Consider the following 24581-nt stretch of genomic DNA (forward strand, 5'->3'; position numbering starts at 1 on the left):
CAAAACGTAAGACATAATGACGGAAACAATGAAGAAGGCAGAAGTGAAAGTATAATACTCATGTTGCAAAACATCGAGCACTGCGTACGTTCTTCTTTCAGCCAAAGAGATAAACGAGTCACTCGACCGAAGTGTTGATCCCTGCAATGATTTTTATGCGTACGCTTGCGGCGGATGGATAAAGAAGCACCCTATACCAGAAAGCAAACCTTCGTCCGGTTCTTTCGTCGCACTCAGAGATGAACTGAAGGCTTCTCTTAGAGGTAAGTTATAGATTTTGGCAGTTCTCGGGAATGTATGCATGAACAGCAACGGTTAGAGCAGTATTCGTATTTATTGTCTTGGAAGAAAATATAACGCTTTTTTGCTGTTAATTATGTCAAAAGAAAATGTTGTTGTACAGCTATGTGATCGCTAAGGCCACGCAAGCAAGTGACACAGGAAAAACTATCCCCATGAGTGGTTAGAACGAGGTCGATAATCTTGGAAGAATGATGTGTGATGCGGGTTGCTTGAGTCACCAGTTGAGACATGCCAAATGTAAGGAAGACATTTACAAAATCACTATCGGCGCTATTTTTGATAGCGTCGAAGAAGGATTGGACCAGGCAGCAGAGGGGAAGTTAAAGTTTCCAAAAGGAAGAATCGGGCTGTTTGGGTATTTCGTTTTTGATGTGCTTAAGGCGTCGTGAAGTAGTAGCGTAAAGAAGCTGTCGTGGTTTTGGGGCCCCTAACCGACACCAATTAGGTCGCGTTGATTAGAAGCATTGAAACTGAGCCAAATCATTTCTAATGGGTACGAGATTTTCACGGGCGAACAACGCAGATTACGGTTAGTGGCGATAAGTACACCCCTACCGCGGGAGCTCTCAGGTCTATCTTTGCAAATACGTCAAAATTGGCGATGAACGGCAAGATTTCACTGTAGTTGACTGACAAATTTAGCCACGTTTCGGTTAGTAGAATTAGAAAATAGCCTATGTTATACTTCGTGGAACACTATTGTATGTGAATTTGCACTGTTACCGTAACAGTGGATATGATGTTTTTATTTCTTTTTATATTTGATTTTCGCAAGTAAGCGCGGATCTTGGCGGCCGGGATGATTATTCAAAGAATTTTATAAACCTGTGCACAAACAAATTTAGTTATGTATAAGTATGTGTATATTGACTTTGGTAAGTGCTTATGTATGTCACAAGATTTAATTTTTCTGAGTGACTTGTGTTTCATTATATGTGTACTTTATGGCTGAGGGGTGCCAATGTGATGGACATGATATCTCGCGAGTGCTTTTTCAAATTGTGTCATCTTTATCAAGGTATGTAACCTTGCGCCTGTGTCCGGGCAGTCGCCTCGTCAAGCCGCCTCAACCAGCGGCTTCTTGCGGCTGCCCCCTCGTTTGTCAAAAAGGAAAATAAGGAAATTTGACGTTAGACACGGTTGATCTTCATGACTGCACAAAGCATCTCGCTTGGGGACAACACTGCGGACATTAGCAAGCAAGAACGACAAGGTGCATCGATGGGGTAGAACTATTGCGCGCTTCTGTATGACGGAATTGCTAGGAATCCTGCTCAACTACGTGATTGGTTAAGTGGTCAAATACAGAGGTTTTGTTATTTGCGACACTTTTTTCATGCCGTAACTTGAATGTAAGGTTTTCGGCCTTTCAAACTCAATGTGGCGTTTTTGGGCGAGGCGCGTGCGCGCTGAAAGTTCTTGAGCGACGCTGTAGCCGGTGCCTTTAAACTTGCTAGCCACGCCCAATATCTTATCATTCTCTTTGAAGTGTGAAACCTTCACAACAATGGGCCCACATTGGTTGGATTGGAATGACCCAATGCGGTGAGCACGCCCAATTTTACGAGGCTGGATGTTTACTTTAACGAGGCGATTACCAATATTCTTTATGTTCTTTTCACTCTCAAGCCAGGTTTCATTTTGCTGGTATTTCACTCCGTAAAAAGGACGTTGTTTCGCCGCGATTGGTTTTCGGCATCGTTATTCCGGCCAGCCAGCATTTTAACCTCATTTGTGCTTTCGTTGGTAGCTGTTTGGATTTCACTAATTTCGGACTTCATAGTTTAGATAGACAAATAGGCTGCCTCGATCTTGTCTAGCTGAACTTTTATTTCGGTAAGTGTTTTTTTATGATCAGCCAATGTCATTTAAATACATTTCAGCTGCTCGAGCATGGCTGTCTCACCGGATTGTAATTCTTTAAGCATGTTTATCATTTCGGTTGAGGCATAGGTTGGGACATCGTCTTGAGGACCGGGGTTGGTAGTATTAACACCCGCTAAGATTAAAAGATCACGTAAAACGCATGCACAGTCATACACATTGATACAAATGCAGCCTGGGCTCGGCAGTACAATTAGGCGGCGCTTAATACTTCGTTTTGTAAAAACGCAGTAAGTGTTCATTACCTGCAGGAGAAAGATGCGGGAACATTAGCACGGCACATCTTCGTCGTGCTGCCGACACTGGTCGGCGACTCTGGCTAGTTTCGGTTTCAAAATTGGGGCGATCCTAGCGGCAGGGTGCTGCGGCGTGGCCCTTCCCTTTCCCTCATCGTTTCTTTCTTTCCACACCACGCATGCTTCCGCGCCTCCTCACGCATGCGCAACAGCTCACCGGCGCCAATATTTTTTTTTCTTTCTCTGGGCGCGCACGGCGGGCCAGTTCAGTGCGTGCGGAAGCGAGCCGGCGTGCGAAGGGCTGCGCGGGTTGCCTAAACGCCTCCACGGGCTGAACGTTTCGCTGTATTATAAAATATATACGAATGTATTCTAAATATGGGGCCGCGGGGGAAGGAGCGTCCCCAGTCCTGCGCAGCTCTGTGGTGCAGCAACACAGGGCGAAACAGTTCGGCCAAGTTTCTCGTCTTCTCCAAAAATGACAGGTAAGCAAATTAGCTTTGTTCAAGTTATAGTGAATTCCTTAGAAGCCGACCGATTGCACTCTTCTATTTTCACTTCGCACATGTAACGTGAAGTTAATGAGACATGACAGTCGTCTTGGAGTGGAAACTAATGTGCAAAAATATCCCAGCCTTGCAGGTACACAAAGTTTTAATAGAAGTAAACGCGCATTCGGCGCGCAGACTCTTGCTCGTAAGGTGAATTTGAGGCGGCATTGCCGTTTTGCGATTGCCTTAGTAACTGCTTGAACGTCGATTCAGGATTCTTATCGATGTATTTTTTGTTGTTGTTTCTTGCAGTGGGTTTGAGTCTTGGGTGGGGTCCCAAGTCGAGGACGGTTGGAGACTTCATTGGACGTTTCCTGTGGTGAATCACCTCAACCCCTCCAAAGTTATCACGCTGCACCTGCTCACAAAGAAGGCAAGCTCAACTGTACGCGCTTCTTGTCATTGACTGCGTACCTATTACCACGGCGATTGTTGGCGCGGGGTGGCGTGCCCTAACCAATTTTTCCGGTGACATCTTGCTCCAAAACGGATATTTGCGGCAAAACTGCTGCCAAACGTTGCTTCAGTGCTCCGAAAAATCTGACGTAAAACCGCGGTGTTCAGTCAATTTGCACAGGGAGCAGTGGAAGGCCAAGCCGAAATACATCGGTTGTCTGCAGCTGCCATTGCAAGCGTTTCGCTCATAAAAAAAAAAGGTAGCATTGCCGGCTTTGCTGTTCAATCTAACCTGCGCGCCCGCGAGTGGCTTTGCTGTTCCATAGTCCTAAAGATAGAATCGATATCGGACAGGATGAGATAAGAGGCGCTGCCAAGACACGAGCTAGGGAGTAGCCTGTGACAACCTAGCCGATATCTGCAAGTAATGAGCTCGGTACACGCGGCTTACAATACAGGAAAACTTTTTTTTCGGCGCGTCCCCCCACCCCCCTCATATTCAGACTGTTCACGCGCAATTAAAAGAAAAGACGGGTACGCTCCATTTGTGTTGCGATTGTGTTCTGTATTATACGACGTGGTTGCGCATTATTTTTGTACGCAGATATAATCTAGCAATGAGTGGTCAATAGTGCGGTTATTGTGTTGCAACAGTTTTTTCTCGTTGCATTCTGTTGGTGTGAACAAGATTTCTCGGAAGTGCATGGTCGGGTCAACGCTTTCTTTCAGAGTTTGCGTTAACTGGCCCAAAAGGCAGGCGTTGAAGCATACCTGTGCGTGCTTTCTTTTAAATTATAGGTTCCCGTTTACTGTGTCTCTGAACTAAAACGAATTTTTTGAATGTCTAAAGAACATTCTCGTCTCGAGGCGAGCCCAAGAAATAAGTATAAATTGAGTGGAACTTTCAAGTTCTTTCCTTCTCCCGCCGAGGTGTGCGCAAAAAAAATATGTATAGTGGTTAGAACTTCCGAAGTTATTCTTGCGTAATCAATTATTGTGTACCTAAATGTGCATCTTGCACGTTTTTCTCCTAATCTGCAATGTTGCATGCCTAAATTTGCATGTCATATTTTTGCTTAGAGTCGAACAGAGTGTACATAAAATGTATGTGCATTATATTTTGTGTAGTGCATGTTTTTCATGACTTCGAATCAAAGATGTCTTCATACGAATTTTGAATAAAAGAAAAGCGAAAGGAATGTTTGTGTAACGCTCCAATTATTATCGCCACAAAGACAACAATTCGACACCAGAAAACATACTATTATCAACATGTTTTCTTCGTTCAATTGTTAAACACGTTACTGCACACACATACCAAACGACGGGCGGCGGCCATTCCGAGGCATCGCCGCCGCTCGTCCAACTTTCGCGCCTGGTGCCATTGCCGAGCGGCCCATGAGCAGCGACCGGCGGCAGGCGCGGAAGTTAGGCGAGCGTCGGTTGCTGCGGCCGGCACGCGGCGGCCCGGACCGGCTGCCGCGAAAAAATGACGTCATCAGCGTGCGCGACGTCACCAACCTTCTTTCCCCCTCGCCACTCGTTGCCATGACTATAAATGCAACGTTTTTCAGACGCCACGTACCACTAGGGGAGGATTTGGCGCTGTTGGTGCGAATTACGCGGGACCACGGTGGATGCTAGAGAGGCCGCCCCGTGCTGCCGAGCCCACTGAAGGCGGGGCTGCTCTGGTCGGGCCTTTTAAGGCGATTCCATACAGGCGTCTCCGCAGTGGCGGTCGCAGAACTAGGGCAATTCCAGGAGAGCGAAAACGGCTTAAGATAAGGTCTGGGCTGCTGCAGAGGCTGCGCTGTCCAGGATGCGCAATCAGCCCGAAAGCGGCTGTAGGTCCACGTCAGTCGATCAAGAGGGCGGCTCAAAAGTTGAAGGCAGACGCGCGGAACGAGCAGGTCAGCGGTAGCAGAGCAATGGACGAACAGTAAAGGGCGATCGACGTGCTATAGGCTCCAGAAGCCGAAGAACTGCACAAGAAAGATGTGGGGAACATTAGCACGGCCCATCTTGGTCGTGCTGCCGAGCCCACTGTTTGCAAAAAGCCCACTCTTTATTGCAAACGCTTTCCTAAAGCTGGAAAAAGTTAGCTGAATGGTTACACGTTCATCTAAGTGAGACCAAAACTATTAAGGTTTGACACTCAGATACAACTATCAGTACTCAGCCCATCGCCAGTCAAAGGAGCTTTTCTCTCTTCTGGTCTATTGAACGTCGAATATTTATATTTCTTTTGTAGATCATGTGAATCAAGTTATTGAACAAATTATTTTCTATAGCCCTCTCATAAACATCATCATTAGTCTATCTGTTTACATAGATGCAGTTAAATCATTAGTTTATAGGTTTCGAGACAAACATCGTTTTAAGTCCAGCTCGACTGCTTGTGCAATTTAGAGCCTTAAGTACAAACACTCTTATACAACCGGCTGTCGCTATATGGTCGCGATACTCTAGGCTGGGAACCGTATATCAATCTGTACCTGGCTAAGTAAGCTCTTAGGGCTGTGGGTCTATAGCCTCTGCACCAGAAACTCTTCTATAGCGGGCTAAACGTTCATAAATGGTCACCTGTCCAAAACCCCCTTTATAGGTATATCCAGCTGCAGGAACCTTTATGACTGCTTCTCTTTTGCTTTATGGCTAACGCTTGCCTAAAGCTGGTAAAAGGCAACTGCATGGTTGCGTGTTCATCTAAGTTTGATCAAAACTATGAAGTATCACTCAGATACAACTATCAATACTCAAACCATAGCCAGTCAAAAGGGATTTTCTGGCTTCTTGTCGATAAAACTTCAAACATTTACATTTCTTATGTAGAGGAATTCGCATGAATAGCTGTGGGTCTATAGCTTAAACACCACAGAACATTCTAAACCCGTCTAAAGAGAATTTGGCTGGTTAGAGTCTTTCACCAGCGATACGTAAAAAGTTTAATTGTCCAGCCTTTTATGTGGGGCCTTAGGGATCCGTAGGCGGCGACAGGTAACCATAACTTTTTCTCTAGGGGCTCACAGCCGCTTTTGTGTGGGTAATTAGTAAACTTTAGAGAAACGTAACCCATACCTTTTCTTGTCCCTCTGCTATTCGGTCCAATGCACATTTCTTAGCAATTCGCGGAAATTCAGGACAAGATTGAGAAGCTACATTATATTTATCTATTGCTAAAAAATTGCCGACTTGCCTTCTCCCTACGCCGCAAGTGTACTTGAAAGACAGCACGCCGTGCCAAGAAGCTCCCTCTCCGGTATCATCCGTCCACCTTTCACTCAGTTCCCCTCCTGTCTCGTTCCACGCAATCGATGTTGGTTTAATTATGTTTTCCTGTGTTCACACCACTAGCGTCACCCTTTAAGACGGTTAAGCCCCTTTAAGCCTCGGTGCAAGCCTCTTTTGTATTTTCCAGGCATTTCATTGTTTTCTACGCGCCTTTTTATTGTTCTCACCACAATCCAGGATACACCTATTTTTTATCAAAATAGAACTGCAAGTACCAGTTGCGTGTTGATTTCCCTTCTTAAAAAAAACCTAATGTTTTCTTTTTGCTGAACAGTGTTTAGAATATGTAACATGTTTCTAGGATTAGTAGATTTAAATTGTTCCGTCTTATGACGGTTTCGCTCCCGCACCTTTTCAACTTTGTCTAGGCGGCTGAATAGAATAATATATACACAGCCAGACCAAAATTTCGTTATTGGAGTATCCCCAAAAAGATTATCTTTTTTAAAATCAACGAGATAGAGAAACACTTCTCGTATTTTCAAGGTTTAGTGTACTTATTGATGTGTTTTGTTCGTGCGCTATGCATTGACACCGTATTACTTATTGTCTTGCGGTAACCAAAATTACATTCACTTGCGCCGACTGCATCGTCTTTCATGTACTCGAATATTATTCAAAACTTACAGACATTCTGGGAAACCTTACCTCTAAACACAATGAGGACCAAAACGTCACAGACAAAATTGCAGTGATGTACAACGCCTGCTTAGGTAAGTTACCTGCAGGTATTCTCCATAACAAATGTAACGCTAAGTGTTGATTGTTCGATACTTTCACAAGTATTCAGTGTGTTGATATCGACAAGGGGAACCAAAAGACAATTATTTGTTTAGATTGCATTGCACCTTTTTTTCCTGCTCCTTTTGATTTTCGTCTCTCCAGGGAATGTTTGAAAGGTTCCAACCGGTTGAGAATGGTCTTCCGGGAAAGTTTGAAAGCGTTTAAAAATTTTAGAACTGTTTTTGCCCATGTTTAAAATAGTTGCTAGTTTACCAAAAAAAGTAACCCCAAACCTGCGATATTTCATTCAACGCTTTCCAACTATGCAGAGGTGTAACTTGACAATTTCTTAGGACTCACCGGTGTTTTTCGGTATGTAGAACACACTTTTGTGAGGATATGTCCCGGCCGCTGATCTAAATTATTTCATGGCTCCTCCAACAACGTGCCTCATTGCCTATGGTGTAGATTCGGCGCGTCAAAATTTTAGGGGTTCACCATCTGACATGCACTACACTTGATTGCTCTCCCACAAGTTACTCAAAGAAACTTTATGTTAAAATTATACGGTGTTTACGTTCGCCAAAAACGAAAAGAATAGACATAGGGAGGGTACCACAAGTTTCCAAAATTGTTACGTTAGAGTCAGCAACCCTACGAAGGAAGGCTTGACATCCACTGCAATGCATGGTGATGACGTTGGGATTTTTGTGACGGAAGGCCGACTGAAGGCAAAGAGTGCCAAAACAGTTATATTTGAAAGATGAAGAGTAAACACTAAAGTCATTTAGAAAAACACAAGCAAAAGCCGTGGAAGACAATGAGGATGGGTGGTGTGAAGGGCTAGGGTGTCAACATGCATGGCAAGCTATGAGGTGTAAAAACTTGACATCTCTTAGAAACTTGACAGCACGCTTGTGAGTAATTATGGGGTCGTCTCCTAAAAAGTACGATGAGTGTAGCGGAAAGTGTTGTCTGTATAGTTGTGCGAAGTGTGAGTGTCGTGTTGTTTCTAGTCCTTTGCATTGTATGAGGATGTGGATCACGGACAGGGCTTCTCCAAACCTGCTGCACAGAGGTTTTGGAGATCCAATGAGCAGGTGCGAGTGCATTGCGTGCGTGTGCCCTATTCGCGATTTCGCCAAGGCGAATTTTGTGTATCCAGTGCGTGTGTCTGTGTTGTACGGTCCCAAGTGTGCTTTTATTACGTGTAATGTGTTGCCTGTTTGTTCACTCCAGTGTGTTTGCCATATTTTGCGAAGTGGTTGTCTGATGTGTGGCTTCACGTCGGCGTAGGGTGATGTTATATCTACTGTATTGAAGAGTGTAGCAGCAGCAGCCTTTAGATCCGCGGCTTCACTCCCGGCTATATTACAGCGGCCAGGGACCCAGCACTAGGGCCAGTTCAAATTTGTGGGCATATACAGACTTAATACCCTTGACGATAAGATTGACAACATGATTTATCGAAGACTATGGTGACGAACATGCCCGCACAACACTCAAGGAATCTGTATAGATAATGGATTGTGGACTGTGGCTTTGAAGTATATGATTAACAACAAGAAGTACACCATACGCCTCTGCCGTAAAGATACTAGTATAACTATTAAACGTTTTAGTGACATTAAAGCCGGGCCCATGCGCAGTTCAGGACACAGAGGGGGCCCTTTTGGAGGCGTCAGTATAAAATGCAGCACACTGGTATTTCTGCTCCAGATACAAGAAGTGGTCACGATGGCACATCTGGGCGTTCGAGTTTTCGCTATATGTGTAAAAGATGTGTAACATGATACAGAGCGGAGATTCCATGGTGATTTAAAATCTGTTTGAGACCTTTTGATGGTATCTAAAAAGGAAACACCAAGCTCCGATGCTTCCTCTCCAACAATGTGAGCGAAGGGTGCAGAGAACAATGGTCGATTTAAAAGGAGTTTAGTTATGAAGGTATCGTAAAATCTGACTTAAAGGATGGTGAGGCATTGATGAGATTTTAAAAGCATAGATCAGATCTGTGTATACTCGCCGACGTTTTAGGTTCCATTTATTACACTCCACATAGAGGCTTTCGATCAGGCTAGTGTGGAAGGCGCCACATGGCAGGCGGAGCCCAGATGAAGAACTGGGTGGAGTATTTTGAGAGATGTTTTACATAATGAAAAATAACAACACTGCCATAGTCCAATCGTGAATCAATTAGGCTAGTGAAAACACGTAAAAGAACTTGTTTGTCAGCACCATATGAAGTTTGTGACAGAGCCTGGAGTGTAGTCATAGCCTTTAAGCATTTATGTTTAAGTTGTTTAATATGGGGGATCAATGTGAACTTTTCGTCAAGTAGTACACCTGAAACTTGTGTTCGTTTCTGACTGAAATAGAGACACCAATGAGTTTGATACGTGGATCCGGACGAATGTCGAGTCTTTTCGAACACAAAAGACGAGTACACTTTCCTGAGTTAAATTTAAAGCCGTGGCTCTCAGCACAGAGAGCTAGCCTGCTAACACCAAGCCGGAGTTGGCGGTCGCATCTTGGTTACAATATTTAAAGGATAATTTTACGTCATCTACATCGATTGAACAGGAAATTGATGGGGGCAATGCCTTCCTGAGTGAATTCATTTTTACAATAAACAGAGTGCAGCTCAAAACTCCGCCTTCCGGCCCGCCGTTTTTCTGCACATGAACCTTAGAGAGTGAACTTCCAACTCTTATACGAAAGGCTTTTTCGGATGAGTAACTGGCAAAAACGTTTATCACGTTACCGGACATGCCAAAAGACTTCAGGTCGCTGAGGATGCCGTACCGCCACGCGGTATCGTACTCTTTTTCCAGATCAAAGAATACCGTCCTAAAGTACTGCTTTGAGGAAAGCATCTTTCATATACGACTCTACTGCAGCGAGTTGGTCGTCGGTAGATCGTCCCACCCTAAGGACTGCCTTGCAGCTCTTGAGAAGACCGTTCTACTCAAAGAAGCCCCGAGTCTCGTGTTTATCATCTCCTCGAAGAGCTTACAGAGGCAGCTTGTCAGGGCAATGGGACGATAACTTGCGGGAGAGGAAGGGTCCTTCCCCACCTCAATGCAGCAGTACGGCTACAAAGGAAAGCTGTACACCTTTCTCGGAAACTTCGCAGTTTGAGAAAAATTCATTCTTTTCCAGGATTCGAACCCGGGACCATTGCTTAACAAGAGCAGTCGCTCTACAATCTGAGCTAACCAGGAGGCTAGCAGTTTGTATCGCGATAGCGAATTGATGAACAACTCGAAATGATGGACAGGTGTTAAACGACCAGATTTAGGGGATACCCCCAAGGTTGAGTAAGTTTCTACGAAGGAGGGTTTGACATCCAGCTCAATGCAGCCGTACGGCTACAAAGAAAAGCTGTAAAGTTTTCTCAGACATTTTGCAGTTGAATAAAAATTCGTCCTGCTCTAGTATTTGAGCCGCGTGACCGGAACAGTCGCTCTACCAACTGATCTAACCAGGAGGTTAGCAGTTTTGTAGCACGAGACTGAATTTATAGGCACTCTAAAAACACCATAGAAGCCCTTCTTAACCTTACATTCATGCTGATATATCAAAATGACGTGATAGGAGCACAAGGAACAGAATAGGCATTGTTGGAACTTCTCTTATGCGCTGTAGCAGACAACGCTGCATCACCATCAGTTTCATCTAACAACGAAGCCGTGGCACGTGCTCGCGCTGCACACCCGCGCTGCACCCGCAGCAAGTTCGATTAAAGCCCTCATCCTAACCCGTCGTTTACTCTCAGCTCTTTCACTACGGCTTGGCAGCCGGAGGACCTCGAGGTATATTACAGGCATTTATCCAAACTCCCGTCTCTAGTGGTTACCTAATATAACTTGGAAGGACTAGAGGTTTAGCCTAGCCCAAACCATGGGGATGTGCATTTTCATCAGGTAGAAACCGTGACTTGACAGCAGAAAAAAATTCTGCAGCATTTGCAGATTTACTGTGAACTCGCTAGAAAAAGTGATAGAACCTCGCCTTGGCGGCATTGTACTATTAACAGTTAATTGTCACATAGTTTCACGGTATTATTTGGCAAAACAAGTGGGTGGCAGCCGTCTTGTGCAAAGAATTTGTGATGAAGCTGGGTTGGCTCGGAGATTATTTTTTCATGCAGAAAAAGATTCCCAGGACTCCAGTCATAAAGCTTTGCATTCATACGAAAGCACAGTCATCACTTGGTTAATTGCATCCGATCCTTAAATTGATAATATTATACGAAACTACAGGCAACATTTTAGGCACACCGGCACGTTGCTTGGCAAGGGCTCTAGTACGCGGAAGGGAATCGCACAAATACTGGAACCTGACAGCATAAATTTCTCCGCAAAGTTGGCTAGTAAATAGACAATACTTGATGTTTCTTCTTCATAAGTATAAAGAAGCCCTCCAAAAATTCTACTTTACTTCGTTGGCTGATACAGCTCCGCTGGCCTTTCCGCCTTGACTAATTAGAATTTCTGGGATTGCTTCTTTTTTTCATGCAAGGGTTGCAGCATACCAATCTTTTCAAGACTGAAATTATCTCCTTTCGTTTCCTAACGCTGAAAATGCAGCCATGAGCATTAAAACATTACCAGAAAATGTACCAGTAAATAGGCAGAAAGAGAGAGAGAGAGAGAGCGTTAGACTGGGACTGGCGATGTTAGCCTGACAATTGCACTTGGCTAGCTACGCCAAATGAAAAAGCAGAGCCGAGATCCAAAGGTCAAAATCTCAGCACAAAGATCGACATGAGCAGCAACGCACATGTCCAACGTGCTGCGTAAAAATTGTCTGCATATTCTACTTTTTACCTTCTTGTAAACTACGCAGAATTTCAGAGCGAGTACAGTCAAACAAAAGTTAAGAAACCACGTGGTGTTTCATGGTTGCTTTCAAAAGAATGAAGCACACTCCACGCGGCTCTTGTATACTAAATCGTGTAAGAGAATTCTACCAATTAGCTTTTCTACCAATTAGCAAAGGCATCTTGTTATTGCACGCAAGCTCAACTTTATATTCAACAATAGAACGTTAGAAACACGAAAGCAACCAATCTGTGTCAAAAAGGAGGTACCTACACCCAGCAGAAAATTCAAAGTGAGAATACCATGATATGAACACAATGCAATCAAGGTAAGTGGCGGCGTATAAAGCCATAACGCGGCAATAAAATTTCGTAGAAAAAATTGTGCCTTCTCAATTATCTCGTCATCAAATAATTTAAAAAGGTAGCAATATCGCCACACACCCGAAAGTCAAGGAGGAAGCTTCGGCGAAATAGAGCACCTAAAAAGAACCGACAAAATGGGCTTTATTCCTTTTCCTGGAACTTGGTTGCATTGACAATCATTTTAGAAAGTGTGAGGGCACATGCCCACATACAAGCACTCACAGGTGGGTGCGTAATGGGAACGTGCAGATATGTTTTACGCATTACACTTTCTGGAACGTTGCTTCTTACAATCCCTTCCGCGTGAACTTTCATTTTGCGACAAGGCAAAGAGAAACAAGAAAACGCTTGATCTCAAGAGAGTTTTAAGGTGAACATAATACATTTTGAAGGGTCTTTTCTCGGTCTGAAATTTCACACAGAATTAGCACCTCCATCATCTAGCTTCCACCTCGGTCAGCCCAATCTCCACCTCCACAAGTGATTACTTGGACGTACCACGTCGTACGACTGTTTCAATTCAATACTGTGTTGCCACTAGTCTGGGCGCAGCATACGGCTGTATACATAGGCTGACTAACTTGCTCTTCACTGGTAATTTTTTTTAACTGCACTTAACGTGTAAAACGAGTAACGCTTTCAACTCTTTCTCCCCCTTCTCATGAGAACAGAGGTTTTAAACTTCTGTAAAAGTTCCAGTGAATTGATGTTCTATAGTCAAGAAATCACTGCATTTGGCGCTGGAAGCAGAGCTTTTGTATTGTGACTAGATCGCCAATGACATTGGTTTAAATGTTTGAAAGCGGGTGGGTTCAATCTTCATTCTCTTAAGGGGCCATGAATAAAAAATGCAAGTTTGCTTCATTCGATACTTTGACTCGTCAGAATGATGCTGACACCTATACTAACGCAAACTTCGATGAAATAAGATAAATAATGGGCAAAACAGAGAATATCCATGTGCCTTCTGAGCAACGTTTCTGCTCTAAACCGATGGCGCAAAATAAGCACCTTATTGGGATTGGCTATGGTAGACAAAACCCAACGTGAATTACGGATTACAGAATGAGAAACTGGCGCTATAGGGGTCATGTGGGCAACATAGAAATTTGTTTTATTCCAAAGATTTTGTCTTATAGAGTTTCCTCAGCGCTTTTCCGACTGCAAACAATGCGGTATTCACCGAGAAATTAATCGATTTAGGTTAAAATTTTCATTCTCCCGCCAAATCGTGTGTTTTCGTGACGTGTGCCCTGATGTGATGAAGGGGGTATTCCAGCGAACTTCCAGTGCGTCATTAGGCTCTGCAGCCTTGCTTACCATCAGCTCTCCCAGGTGACGCTACCAGGTCAACCGCTGACCGTAGACCGCCGTTGCTTTGTTTTTGACCGCATTTGCTCCAGGCTTGGGATTGTTACGGGAGAAAGTAGTCATTTCGGGAAACATGGGGCATGCTCGACAAACAGGCTCACGTAAGAGAGCGTAGCTTACGCCAATCGGCAAGTGCCGTGTAAGACCACTCCAAAACGGCGTCCCGCTGTGCAGCTAAACAAAGCATAGTGCGCCCAGTACCAACAGCAGTGCGCGTCGGTACTTCTATGTTTACGTGTATGTTCGTAACTTTCATTGTTTACCGTACCATTCTCATTGCTGTAAGATGAATATGCATTACATTTAAGCGCAAATACCTCCCTCGGCAAGCTTATAATACCTGCCTAATTTTCGTTTGCTTTCCCCGGCCTCAGCCAATAGCACACCTGGGCCTATGACATCATAGGTTCTGTTGCGGCAAATGAGCTAGTGGTTCACATGGCCATTCCCTTTTTCCTAATTATATATCCTATTTCAGCAAAGTGGGCATTAAACGTGGTGTCAGTATGATTATCAAGAGGCAATCTTTCGAATGAACCAAACGTGTTTTGTCTCATGGCCCCTTTAAAGTTAGAGCCTAATCTTTTTCCGCAGTAAGAATGCTTGGAAAAACAATGTAGGTGACGAACGAACACGTAAACATAGAAGCGGTCTGGGTGGCTCTATGCCGGCCGACGGGGCCTAACCTAGCGGTCGGGCACGTTGGTCTTGTCTGCCACTAAGTGACCGTGTTCGTCGATTCATGCCCAATGCTGCAAAGAAAAGTTGGTATTAAGCATAATAAAAATAAGACACGTTTAAAGGTGGCGTCTGAAGTAGAGTGCTACGATCGGTGCTTCAGCGGTACTGTGGTTCTACCTTGGCAGGCGCATGATAACCAATGGAACATTCTGATACAGCGATAACCTCAGTCAGCATACTAAATTTCGCTTTCGGTACCTATTCATGTGCCGTTACGAAACAAACAATTTAGAGGAAGAATTAAAATTGTGGCTGAAATTTTTTAGTTTCTCAAAGGATAAAGCATCGTGTGCTACTATACAATCGCTGTGGTACTATAAAATATCAAACATTTTGAATAAAAAACTTAGAATTGGTCTTCATCGCCTTTTAGCTTAGTTATAATTTGTTAGGTGCAACACCGTTTTACATTACTACTTAAGATCATTTGTTCTTGTTCTCTGTCTGCCATTACAAGTCCACTGGAGCTACGTATTTTGTTTTGTGAGGAAAGTGTAACGATCAGATCGATAGGCCCATAATTAAAAAACTGTTTAGAAACTGTGAACTTTTAAACGTGTCCCGTTGAATGTCCGTCAAAAAGCGGGACGGAATTCACGATTGTGGTTGTTTTTTATGCCTGTGTTAGTGTTGTATTTTTTGGGTAGAAGTTGCAGGCTACACAAAGATATCCGTGCCAGACAATAAAGAAGACACAACGAAAGCAAATATAAACCACGGCAATGAAGCAAACTTGATTCGCGTAGGAATTAAAGTATAGATAGAATGGGAAGCCGTGGCGTGCGATTTCTTAATGAGCTCCCGCCATTATATTTGTGCGGGGCATCCCTTTCTTGCATCGCATTTTAGTTTGCGCATCTCAAGTCATTTTACTGCAACCCAGTTGATACTTTCACGACCTTCCATCCGTGTCCCCTGTCTGACTTTGCTAATCATGTACATGAAAGTGCAGTTTCGAAACTGTGAATACCAAATAGCTAAATCCCTCACATTGCTGTATTAGTGTCTTATTGCGAGAAAAAGCGGTCATCAGATAACAAGACCTCTACTAGAAAGTCAGTGAATGGTTTGGGTGCGTAGGAATGGGGACGGCGAAAATTTACAGTTCTACAATCATGACAAATTTATTAGTACTAATCATTCCAGAATATTAGACGGAGGAATGGTAAACGGCTAAGCAGTAATTTGAAAAACATTGTTCCGCCAGAGAACGAACTTCAAATGGTCCGCCGCCCGCAACGCACAAGTAGAAAGTAGAAAGAAAAATGTACTGCCACAAAGGTGATTAAAATTACTGCCGTGTTAAGAGGAAGTTTCCAAAACACTGCACTGGCATATTTCAAACCAAAATGTGTCCTTCACTTGATTTTAGGACTCGACGACAAAGAGGATGACACCGCTGGAATCCGGAATGTAATGGCGCAGTTTGGACTCGACAGGTGGCCACTAACATGTGAAAAAGGGTGTAGAGACGCGCATCTAAATTGGAGCCAAGTTCTTCTGAAAGCTGGAATTTACCATGTCTTGCAAATATCTGTCGGCAAGGACATCAAGCGGAAGTTCTCCCATGTACTTCAGGTAGGCAAATTTCACAAAAAGTAAATGTGAACTGACGAAGCGCGATTCCTCGGAATGCATGAGTGCGGGGGGGGGGGGCGGAGGGGTGCAGTTTTATGTGTGCATGTCTGTGCTTTCGAGTTCAAAAAGTACACAATGGTGCATCCTTCATTTCAGAGGCTGATTTCAGTGGTGGCTTAACAAATTTGAAGAATTGCTTGGAAGTCACCAAAAGTCATGGTGCTTAGGAATGCCAAATTTCAGCGCCGCTCTTTAGGTGTTCAGATGTAGCGACAAATTAGGGCAGGAAATCTGACAGATGCATCAATCCCCAATAAATCGTTTACTTGCAGCGGCAGGGAAAACTCTTCGATGGTTCTGCCGCTGGTTATTCATAAAGACCTCGAAGACTACATTTTTTATTATGATTACGAGAACACTGGGCGTGCGGTGGCTGGCGCGGGTAATGCGGGTGGCTGCCACTTTGCAGACTGAGTGGAGTGTGGCCCCACGCTATCACTACTCGGAAGAGAGGGGGACTGATAAAACGTTTACTGCACATAGAATTACGAGCGAATGCTTATTCTATGAAGCCATGTTTCGACTGCGCAGTGGTAGGCCGGGCTTCCAAGATGGTTTGGTCCTCCTGTCTACCCCTGGCCAGGAATATCTCCCACTGCTCATGAGAAGGGGAAGTAGTAGATGTGCTAGTTCAGTGTTTTCCTTTCATTCCACTGTACTGCGGCGGAGCGTCCCTAATTGATTACACAACTCACTTTCTGCTGCGTACCATGCCGGGAGAAACATTCTAACAGGGCGCGAAAAAGTGCATTTTTCAATTTGTGTCAGCGTAAATTGTTCGCTTTTGCTATGTGACCTGTGAGGGCGTGGGAGTGCATTATTTGCAGAGCTGCAATATTCGGTAACTTCTTGTTAGGTAAAGAGAGAGGGTGGCTGACAAATTTTTAGTGGCTCCGGTGGCCAGATCTCTAACCTGTTGATGGGCGAATCTTTTACTCGTCAAAAAGGAGTGCGAAAGTGTCCACACGATGTTGACGTGGTGTTGGGATACTGTCTCTGGAGCCTCACGGCGTTTTGAGAACCGCTTCCCTTGACAGAAAACACCGTCACGCTCACCAGACAATGTCGATGTGACGTTGTTCATTTCGGCCCGAAACAGTATGCGTCCCCAATACCGAAGCTTTGTCGTGCTCCGCCCCTGTCACAGTCCATCCGTTTCAGCATCAAGTCGATGCTTCTCTGCGAGGCGGATAGTACCACGTGTGGAATCCACTACGAAGCACAGAAACCGCCAAAACGACAATTCTGGGTCGACCGTAGCCTCCATTGTGAGCAATCTATTCTTAGCCTACATTCGAAATAACGATTATATTATCAAGACACAGTTGTAAGAAAGAAGACGACGGTGGTTGATCTTCGTGACCCTTTGTTGCGGCGAGCCACCTACAAGATTTCAGTGCAGACGCCGAGGCAGAAATTCTTTTTAATGAAACTAGGGTTCTGTCGGCTACACAATATGGTAGCAGTGGTATGGCACTGCAATAGCAACGACGAAGCCGGAGGCCGTGTTACTGCACTACTACATTACGAGCAAATCAAGGTGTGCACAGACTATTTGGCTCTACGTCGGCATTTCGCGCTCCCGCAATATAGCCAGTGTAAGCGCAGTGCGCTGCCAGCAAAATTACTGACGCCAACCATGAGATGCACTTGAGTAGGCGGAATGGTTGCGCGGCCGGTTTCCAGATGCCATTCACATGGTTCAACTGGTCCTAAATGCAACATGTGGGTATTGTATTTTTACACTAGTGTTGTTCATCTCTCACGTGTTGACTTTGTTCATGACAACAAGTATTAGGTTAACATTTTGATGAAAATTTACCTTGCAGTCTACATATATAATGCCTTGAAAAGACCTTGCGAGCGGCTTGTGATCATTTGCATGCGCTTCGCTCGGTTCATAATACTGCAGTAAAAAAGACGTATAAAAGATGTATGGAGATGTATGTATGAAAGATGTATGTATGTATGTATGTATGTAAGTTTAGCTATTCATGGCCATGCATACTCTTGCAAATTAGACACTGTTAACAGCATTCTGAACAGCGTAGCGCACGACAATACGTATGGTACTTGACATCATGGAGGCCACACAGAATGAGTCCTCTTAAATTTGACAACACGGAAACGCGCCGCCTCCGACAGGGTGAAGGTTTTCTGCTGTTTCAACTAGTAACCGGACACAAAAGGAAAACGCGGTTGTTCTATGTTTTTTTTCCTTATTAAAATAGAAGCTCCTCCCTCCCCCCCCCCCCCCCCCCCACAAGCGTAACTGCCCAGCCCAAGCCAACAACTGTTTAAAGCCCAAGCCAACAACTGTTTAAAGACCTAGGTCCACGAAGCGCCCACCGAATAAATAAAGATTGTTTAATATGCATGCCTTTTGTGCAGTGGTTTTGTACTTGGCATGTAGCTTGTGCACCAACACAATCAAGCACTTTTTTAATCTTTTATGCTTTCACTGGCTTTGTCTTCACTCAATGCCGGGTGTTTCTTTTCTTTTTGCTTGTGTTTTTTTTAATGTCTTTTACTGTTTTTATTTTTAGTAGTGTTGTTTTGATGGCTTTTCTTCTCGTTCGGCTCGCTGTGTTATGCCGAGACTGACCAGCCTCGCACATGAGCCTCTTCAGTTTAAGGGGTCGGGATATTTTATTGTATAATAGTTTGAATAAGTGTAATTATTAATATTATCTTCCGGGTTCTGTGGATTAAAAATTATTTGGGCGAACAATTTTACTTTTAGGGTAGACTTGCTTAGGATTCGGCGAGTTGGCTCATATTAACTTGAAATTTCAGCTTCAACAAGAAGACGCAGGACGTTAGAAGAAAACACGAACACAGGGCTGCCTGTAAACTGAGTTTACTAACGAAAAAGGGCCCATATATGCGCGAAACATTGCCCACCATTGGCACAGCGTGGCACTCCTTCTTTCTACGAGATGTGTTCACAGGATAATTCCTAAGAGGGTCAATTTTTTTCTTTGCCAAAGCCTCGGAAGCTGTGCTGACGCATATCTCAGCTTTCTCGCTGTTAGCCATTGTCTCGACAATTGCACAAGCGAGGAGATTGCGTTTTTTTACAAAGAACGTCGATATCTTCGAGGCGCGCGCTGCAATCTGGGAATCCGGGCAAGTGCGGTAATGAAATGTAAGGTTGCCGTATGAAGTAGTCTTGAGTGAAACGGTGTGCTTCTCGTGCCCTGTCTTTGGTGCACATGGGGGTTAGTCCTACGTAGACACTTCCGCATGATAATGTAACGCTATGTACGACTTTGGGCTGGAATTCCTCGTATTCTGTTCCAGGAATTTTGGTGCATGTCTCCCTTCTTGGTTCGTTGTTTATGCGTCGGCACATTTGATACGCCCTGTTGGGGGCACTGCACACTTCCAACACACCTTGCCTGGGTAAAATTTTCTTGAGGTTGTGCGCGAAGCCGTTAACTTTGGGAACCACTACAGTATTCCCTTTCGCAGGCGGCCCCGCCTGTTCTTTTATGTGCCTTCCTTTTACATGATATGGTTGGCTATTGCACACTGCGGGCAAGATGCTTTTCGCATAGCCGGTGTTACCCAGCCTGGTTATCTGCCGGTTGAAGCTCGTTGCCATCGGACGCAGACAGGACTTGTCAATGACGGAGCGCAAATTCGTTGTTCCAATAGCACTTTACACGTTCTTGGAGTATGCCGAGTAATGTGGAAGCAATCCCGTACTGCTTCCTGTAACGTACCACCAGCAGATATGCCCTTTGTCGAAACGCAAGCTGAGGTCCGAAAATCTGAGGTGACCATTCTTCAGTAGCTCATGTGTGAAGGACAGGCCCTGGGCACTATTTTGATACACCTCATAATTTCACCCTGCAGGGTTTGATAACTGTCCACGTCATTCGCGCACAGAACCAAATAATCAACCACATATCGGAAAATGACCACAATTGGCTTTCCTTTTAGGCTTCCTTGAATGCGCCGGTTTACCTCCGCCAGGTAGAGGTTGGTGAGGTAGGCGGCGATGAAAGATCTTATATATATCCCCACTCGTTGCACATAGTTACGGCCTTCTTGTGAAACGGCTTTAGATCGCAAGTGCGTGTCAATCCGCTCTAAGATGGCGTTTAAGGACATGTCAACAACGTTCTTAGAGTAAATCAGACTTTTTTTATTCGTTGTTAAGAGTAGAGGCCGGAGGTTGCCGTGAGGTATAGACTAATATATATCCTGGGCATCCACCGAAAAGTACGAAAGAGCCCGAGCCTGGTCTTTCTCTAGGTACTACAACACGCCTCTCGAGTTGGGGGTTATGTAGGGACCTCTCCCCTTAATTTCTGCAACGGGCTTGGCCAAAAAATAGAAGGTTGCTCCTTCCAGATAGCAGATTTTGATACTATGGCACTGAACTGAATTCCGGGCGTGTGGTCCTATGCGGCACAGAAGACTTGAAGGATCTTGTTCCTTTATCTTGCCGAACAAGCTGTTGAGGTTTTACTTTGCCAGCAACGATGCAATATTCTGTTTAACTTCCCTGAGCCAATGTGCAAAGAGCGGGGATAGGCTTAGGATCTTGCGTCTTCCCCTACCTGTCCATCCTCTACCTGGCGGAAGTAGACCACCGCATTCAGGAATGCCTGGAAGGAAAGACAGTTGTGGTAATTTTCTGGTATGAGAGTGATTATTTGGTTCTGTACGCTAATGACCTGGACAGTGATCAACGCCTGCAGGGGAAAATTATGAGGTGTTAACATTGTGCCCAGGGCGTATTCTTCCCACAGGAGCTACCACAAAATGGTCACCTCATATCTTTGGTCCTCAGCTTGTGGTTCGACAAAGGGCATATCTGATGGCGGTACGAGACAAAAACAGTAAAGGATTCCTCTTACAAGACTCGGCACACTCCACGAACGCGAAAAGAGCTATCGCAACTAGGGCTTCGCGCTCCACCGTTGAGAGGTCCTGCCTGCATCAGATGACAACGAGCTTCGAACAGCAGATAACCAGGCTGCGTAACGCCGGCTACGGGAAAAGCATCTTGGCGGCAGTGTGCGAAAGCTTTCCACAGCGTGTAAAACGAAGAAACAATAAAGGACAAGACGTCCAACGCATGAAAGAGAATACGGTAGTGGTTCTATTCGCACATTGCTTCGCGCAGAACCTGAAGAAAACTGCAGGCAGGCAAGTCGTGTCCGCAGTGTGCAGTGCACGCTAGAATCCGTATCAGACGTGCCGACGCGTAAACAACGAACCAAAAAGAGAGACATTCCCCAAAAACTTTCGAACAAGACATACCGAATTCCATCCCGAAGTCGTATACATAGCATCGCATCATCATGCGGAAAAGTCGACGTAGGACAAACCGGCAGGTGAATTAACGGCAGGGCACCAGAACACGCCGCCTCCCTCAAAACTAAGTCATCCGGGCACCTTCCATTTTATTGCCGCACAAGCCCCGATTTCCCCGATTGCACCTCGCGCATCGATTATATCGACGTTCTTTGGAAAAAACCCGGTCGGCTGGCTCATCATATTCTCGAGACAATGACTATCAATAAAAAAGGTGAGATGAGCGTCAGCACAGCTTCCGAGGCTTTGATAAAGAAAGAAATGGACCTTCTTAGGAATTATCCTATGAACTGATCTCGTCGGAAGAAAGAGGGTCACGCTGTGTCAATGTTGTGCAATGTTTCATGAATATACGGACCGTTTTTAGTAATAAACTCAGTTGATAGACAGCATTATGTCTGTTTTTTTCTAACGCCCTCTATTTTTTGTTCAAGTTGAAGTTTCAAGATTTCTTAGGGAGCGAGCGACACTGTAAATGAGCATTGAGGGTGTGTTCAGATAAGAACATTCAAGTGATGACATGACCATTTTTGTTTGAGATGAAACTTTATATTGCGTAGAGCACTGTATCCTCACCATGGAACAGGCAGCATTTTAGTCAAAAGACCATAGTTGATTTAGAAAAAAAAATTAGTATACAATCGGGCACGGCTACTTTCTACATTTTAGGCTATGGCAATATTGAGGACATGTTAACCAAGCGAAAATATTTTAAATCCGTAATTATTTGGTGAAATATGTACAAACTTTGCTGCTGGATTCAGATAAATGGAACTTTTTACGCTTATATTTTTTTAGAAAATATTCATCAGACTTCGTAGCGCGTGCAATGTCGTTTAAAGTGGAACTTCAAAAAAAAATTTTTTTACACGTCGGCTAGATGGCTAAGCTGCCTAGTGTTTGAGACTTGTTTATCAGGGGCTGCTGAACGCTACATTTACTGCTCATTGCTCTAGAAAGGAAAGTTTTCAATACTGCTTCGTAAAGTGCGACAAAAACTTTTCAACGTCATTGAAAAATAGTATTCATCAATTTTCGCAATATTTACACAAAATGGCGCTCAACTGAGTATTTCAAAAAGCTAGAAATTTTTGCATTATTATGCGCAGTACATTCATGCTTCACAAGGCTACCCACAATGTCAGATGCGCTTTGGTCATGTCCGGTTGCAGAGAAAAGCCACTTCGTCAACCTGCATGTCCTGTTCTGCATATCGAGGAACTAATGTTTAGTCTTAAAATAGGCTGCAGAAACATCACTTGTATACTTTCTTAAGGCGTATACTGGTGCATCCTCGTTAATTTAGGTAGTCTCTTAAAGCAGACAAACTCCAAGCATGCATGGGCCGAGTCATAACTTTGGCCGCGCAGACAAGTTTCGTAGTCTTTTTCGACATCGCAACGCAAGTGAACACACTTATTTGCCTCTGCTGGCAGTGTTATCGTTTACCTTCGTCAGGCGGTATTTCTTCACGGCACAAGCAAAGCTGGTGGCCAGTGCTTGTCGACACTTTGTAGGTCCTTGGATGTAGAAAGCTGAACCGTACCATTACCAGTCAAGTGTCGAAAGTACAGAGAGACAGATTTTCATTGGAATAAAAGTTATCATTGTGAGACCTAAAACTTTTTTGTTAAAGACCAAACCTATTTAGCATCTCCGGGAGCCTCAGAGGCGGACAGTGGAAAAGGCGAAGTTTTTGTGCCGTTAGAATTGCACATGTACCAGGAAAAATGGAAATACACCCTTCATAATGACGATCGCACGCCAAACATTCTCGGCACCAGCCGCATGGTTACTTACTCGTAAGTGGGCTAAATTACTAATAATGTGCGATTAAGCCGCACAGAAACGTAAAATATGGTTTTCTAACCCAGTTAATGCTAGGCGATAACGATATGTTGGTTAAATGGCAACTTTACTCTGGTAGAAGACACAAGCTGAAAAGCCTCAGAATTATTTTATTGCCTTCTGCAACCAACAACTTGAATATTGGGTAAATATGACTACTATGATTAATTTTAGTTAATTTTCCTGCGAACTGCTACTCAGCTGCTAATCGGACATTAAAAAATGTGTTGATTGTGACTTCATTTTTCAAAATTAGGGCAAAAATAATGCAGTACATTTCTAGCATTTTCGATTACTCACTTATTTACCGCCATTTTGTGTAAATATCGCGAAAGCTGATCAACATTGATTTTTTAATGACGTGGAAAGGTGGCCCTTTTTTATATTTTCATTTTTGTCGCACTTTACAAAACAATATTTTAAAATGATTCCTTTCTAGAGTAATGAGCAGGCTATTAATTGTTCAGCAGCTCCTAGTAAACAAGCCTCAAAAACAAGACAGCCCAGCGTTAAGGCGGATTTGTAAAAAATTGTTTTTAGAAGTGCTACTTTTGAACGACATTGCTGTCGCTACTATGTTTGAAAAATATTTCCTCAAAAATATGTGCCATGAAGTCATGTTTCAATCCAGCAGCAAAGTTTTAAATACAGTAAAAGCTCGTTAGTTCGAACTCGGTTAATTCTGACACCTTGTTCCTGGCACAGCCCTGTATATTTCAATAAAGGAAAACTCCTGATAATTCGAACGTGTCAGTATCCAGAACGGTAAATTCGAACTGGGGTCCCCTGTTTTCCATCGCTCCTCGCAGAAGAAATTGGCCCAGAGTGATTACAATATGTTGCAAATCCAAACCAAACCAAATTTACTAGAGACACAAAACAATGAAACAGAAAAACAAAAGCGTAGCGCGCGCTCTAGGCGGCTGCGACACTTTATTTTGCTTCTGCAGCGGGCGCAGCACCGCCGGCGCCAGTGCTCCGGCGCATGGCGTTGCAGGTTTTTTTGTGCAGCTGCCGCTGTGTAGTGTAGTAGCGCCTAATTCGCGACAGTGAATCCAGATGTGGCTTCGTCGTGTC

At 44.2% G+C, this 24581-nt stretch overlaps 1 protein-coding gene and 1 long non-coding RNA gene across 2 annotated transcripts in view; both read left to right on the top strand.

Moving 5' to 3' along the window:
- The first annotated feature begins 207 nt into the window (after positions 1-207).
- The window catches only part of LOC144146622 (neprilysin-1-like), a 96516-nt gene continuing 72142 nt past the window's right edge, over positions 208-24581 (top strand). Inside the window, exons 1-3 of the mRNA XM_077678558.1 lie at positions 208-263; positions 7291-7374; positions 16060-16265. Of these exons, the coding sequence (XP_077534684.1) occupies positions 7356-7374; positions 16060-16265 (225 nt within the window). The 5' untranslated portion in view covers positions 208-263; positions 7291-7355. The remainder of the gene's footprint in view (positions 264-7290; positions 7375-16059; positions 16266-24581) is intronic.
- Positions 2770-3511, top strand: LOC144145380 (uncharacterized). Its single transcript, XR_013317489.1, has 2 exons — positions 2770-2908; positions 3227-3511. It is a non-coding gene; the product is annotated as an uncharacterized LOC144145380 (long non-coding RNA).

Source organism: Haemaphysalis longicornis, unplaced genomic scaffold, assembly GCF_048455015.1.
Source record: "Haemaphysalis longicornis isolate Haplotype H1 unplaced genomic scaffold, Haemaphysalis longicornis Haplotype H1 scaffold_7, whole genome shotgun sequence".
Classification (NCBI taxonomy): domain Eukaryota; kingdom Metazoa; phylum Arthropoda; class Arachnida; order Ixodida; family Ixodidae; genus Haemaphysalis; species Haemaphysalis longicornis.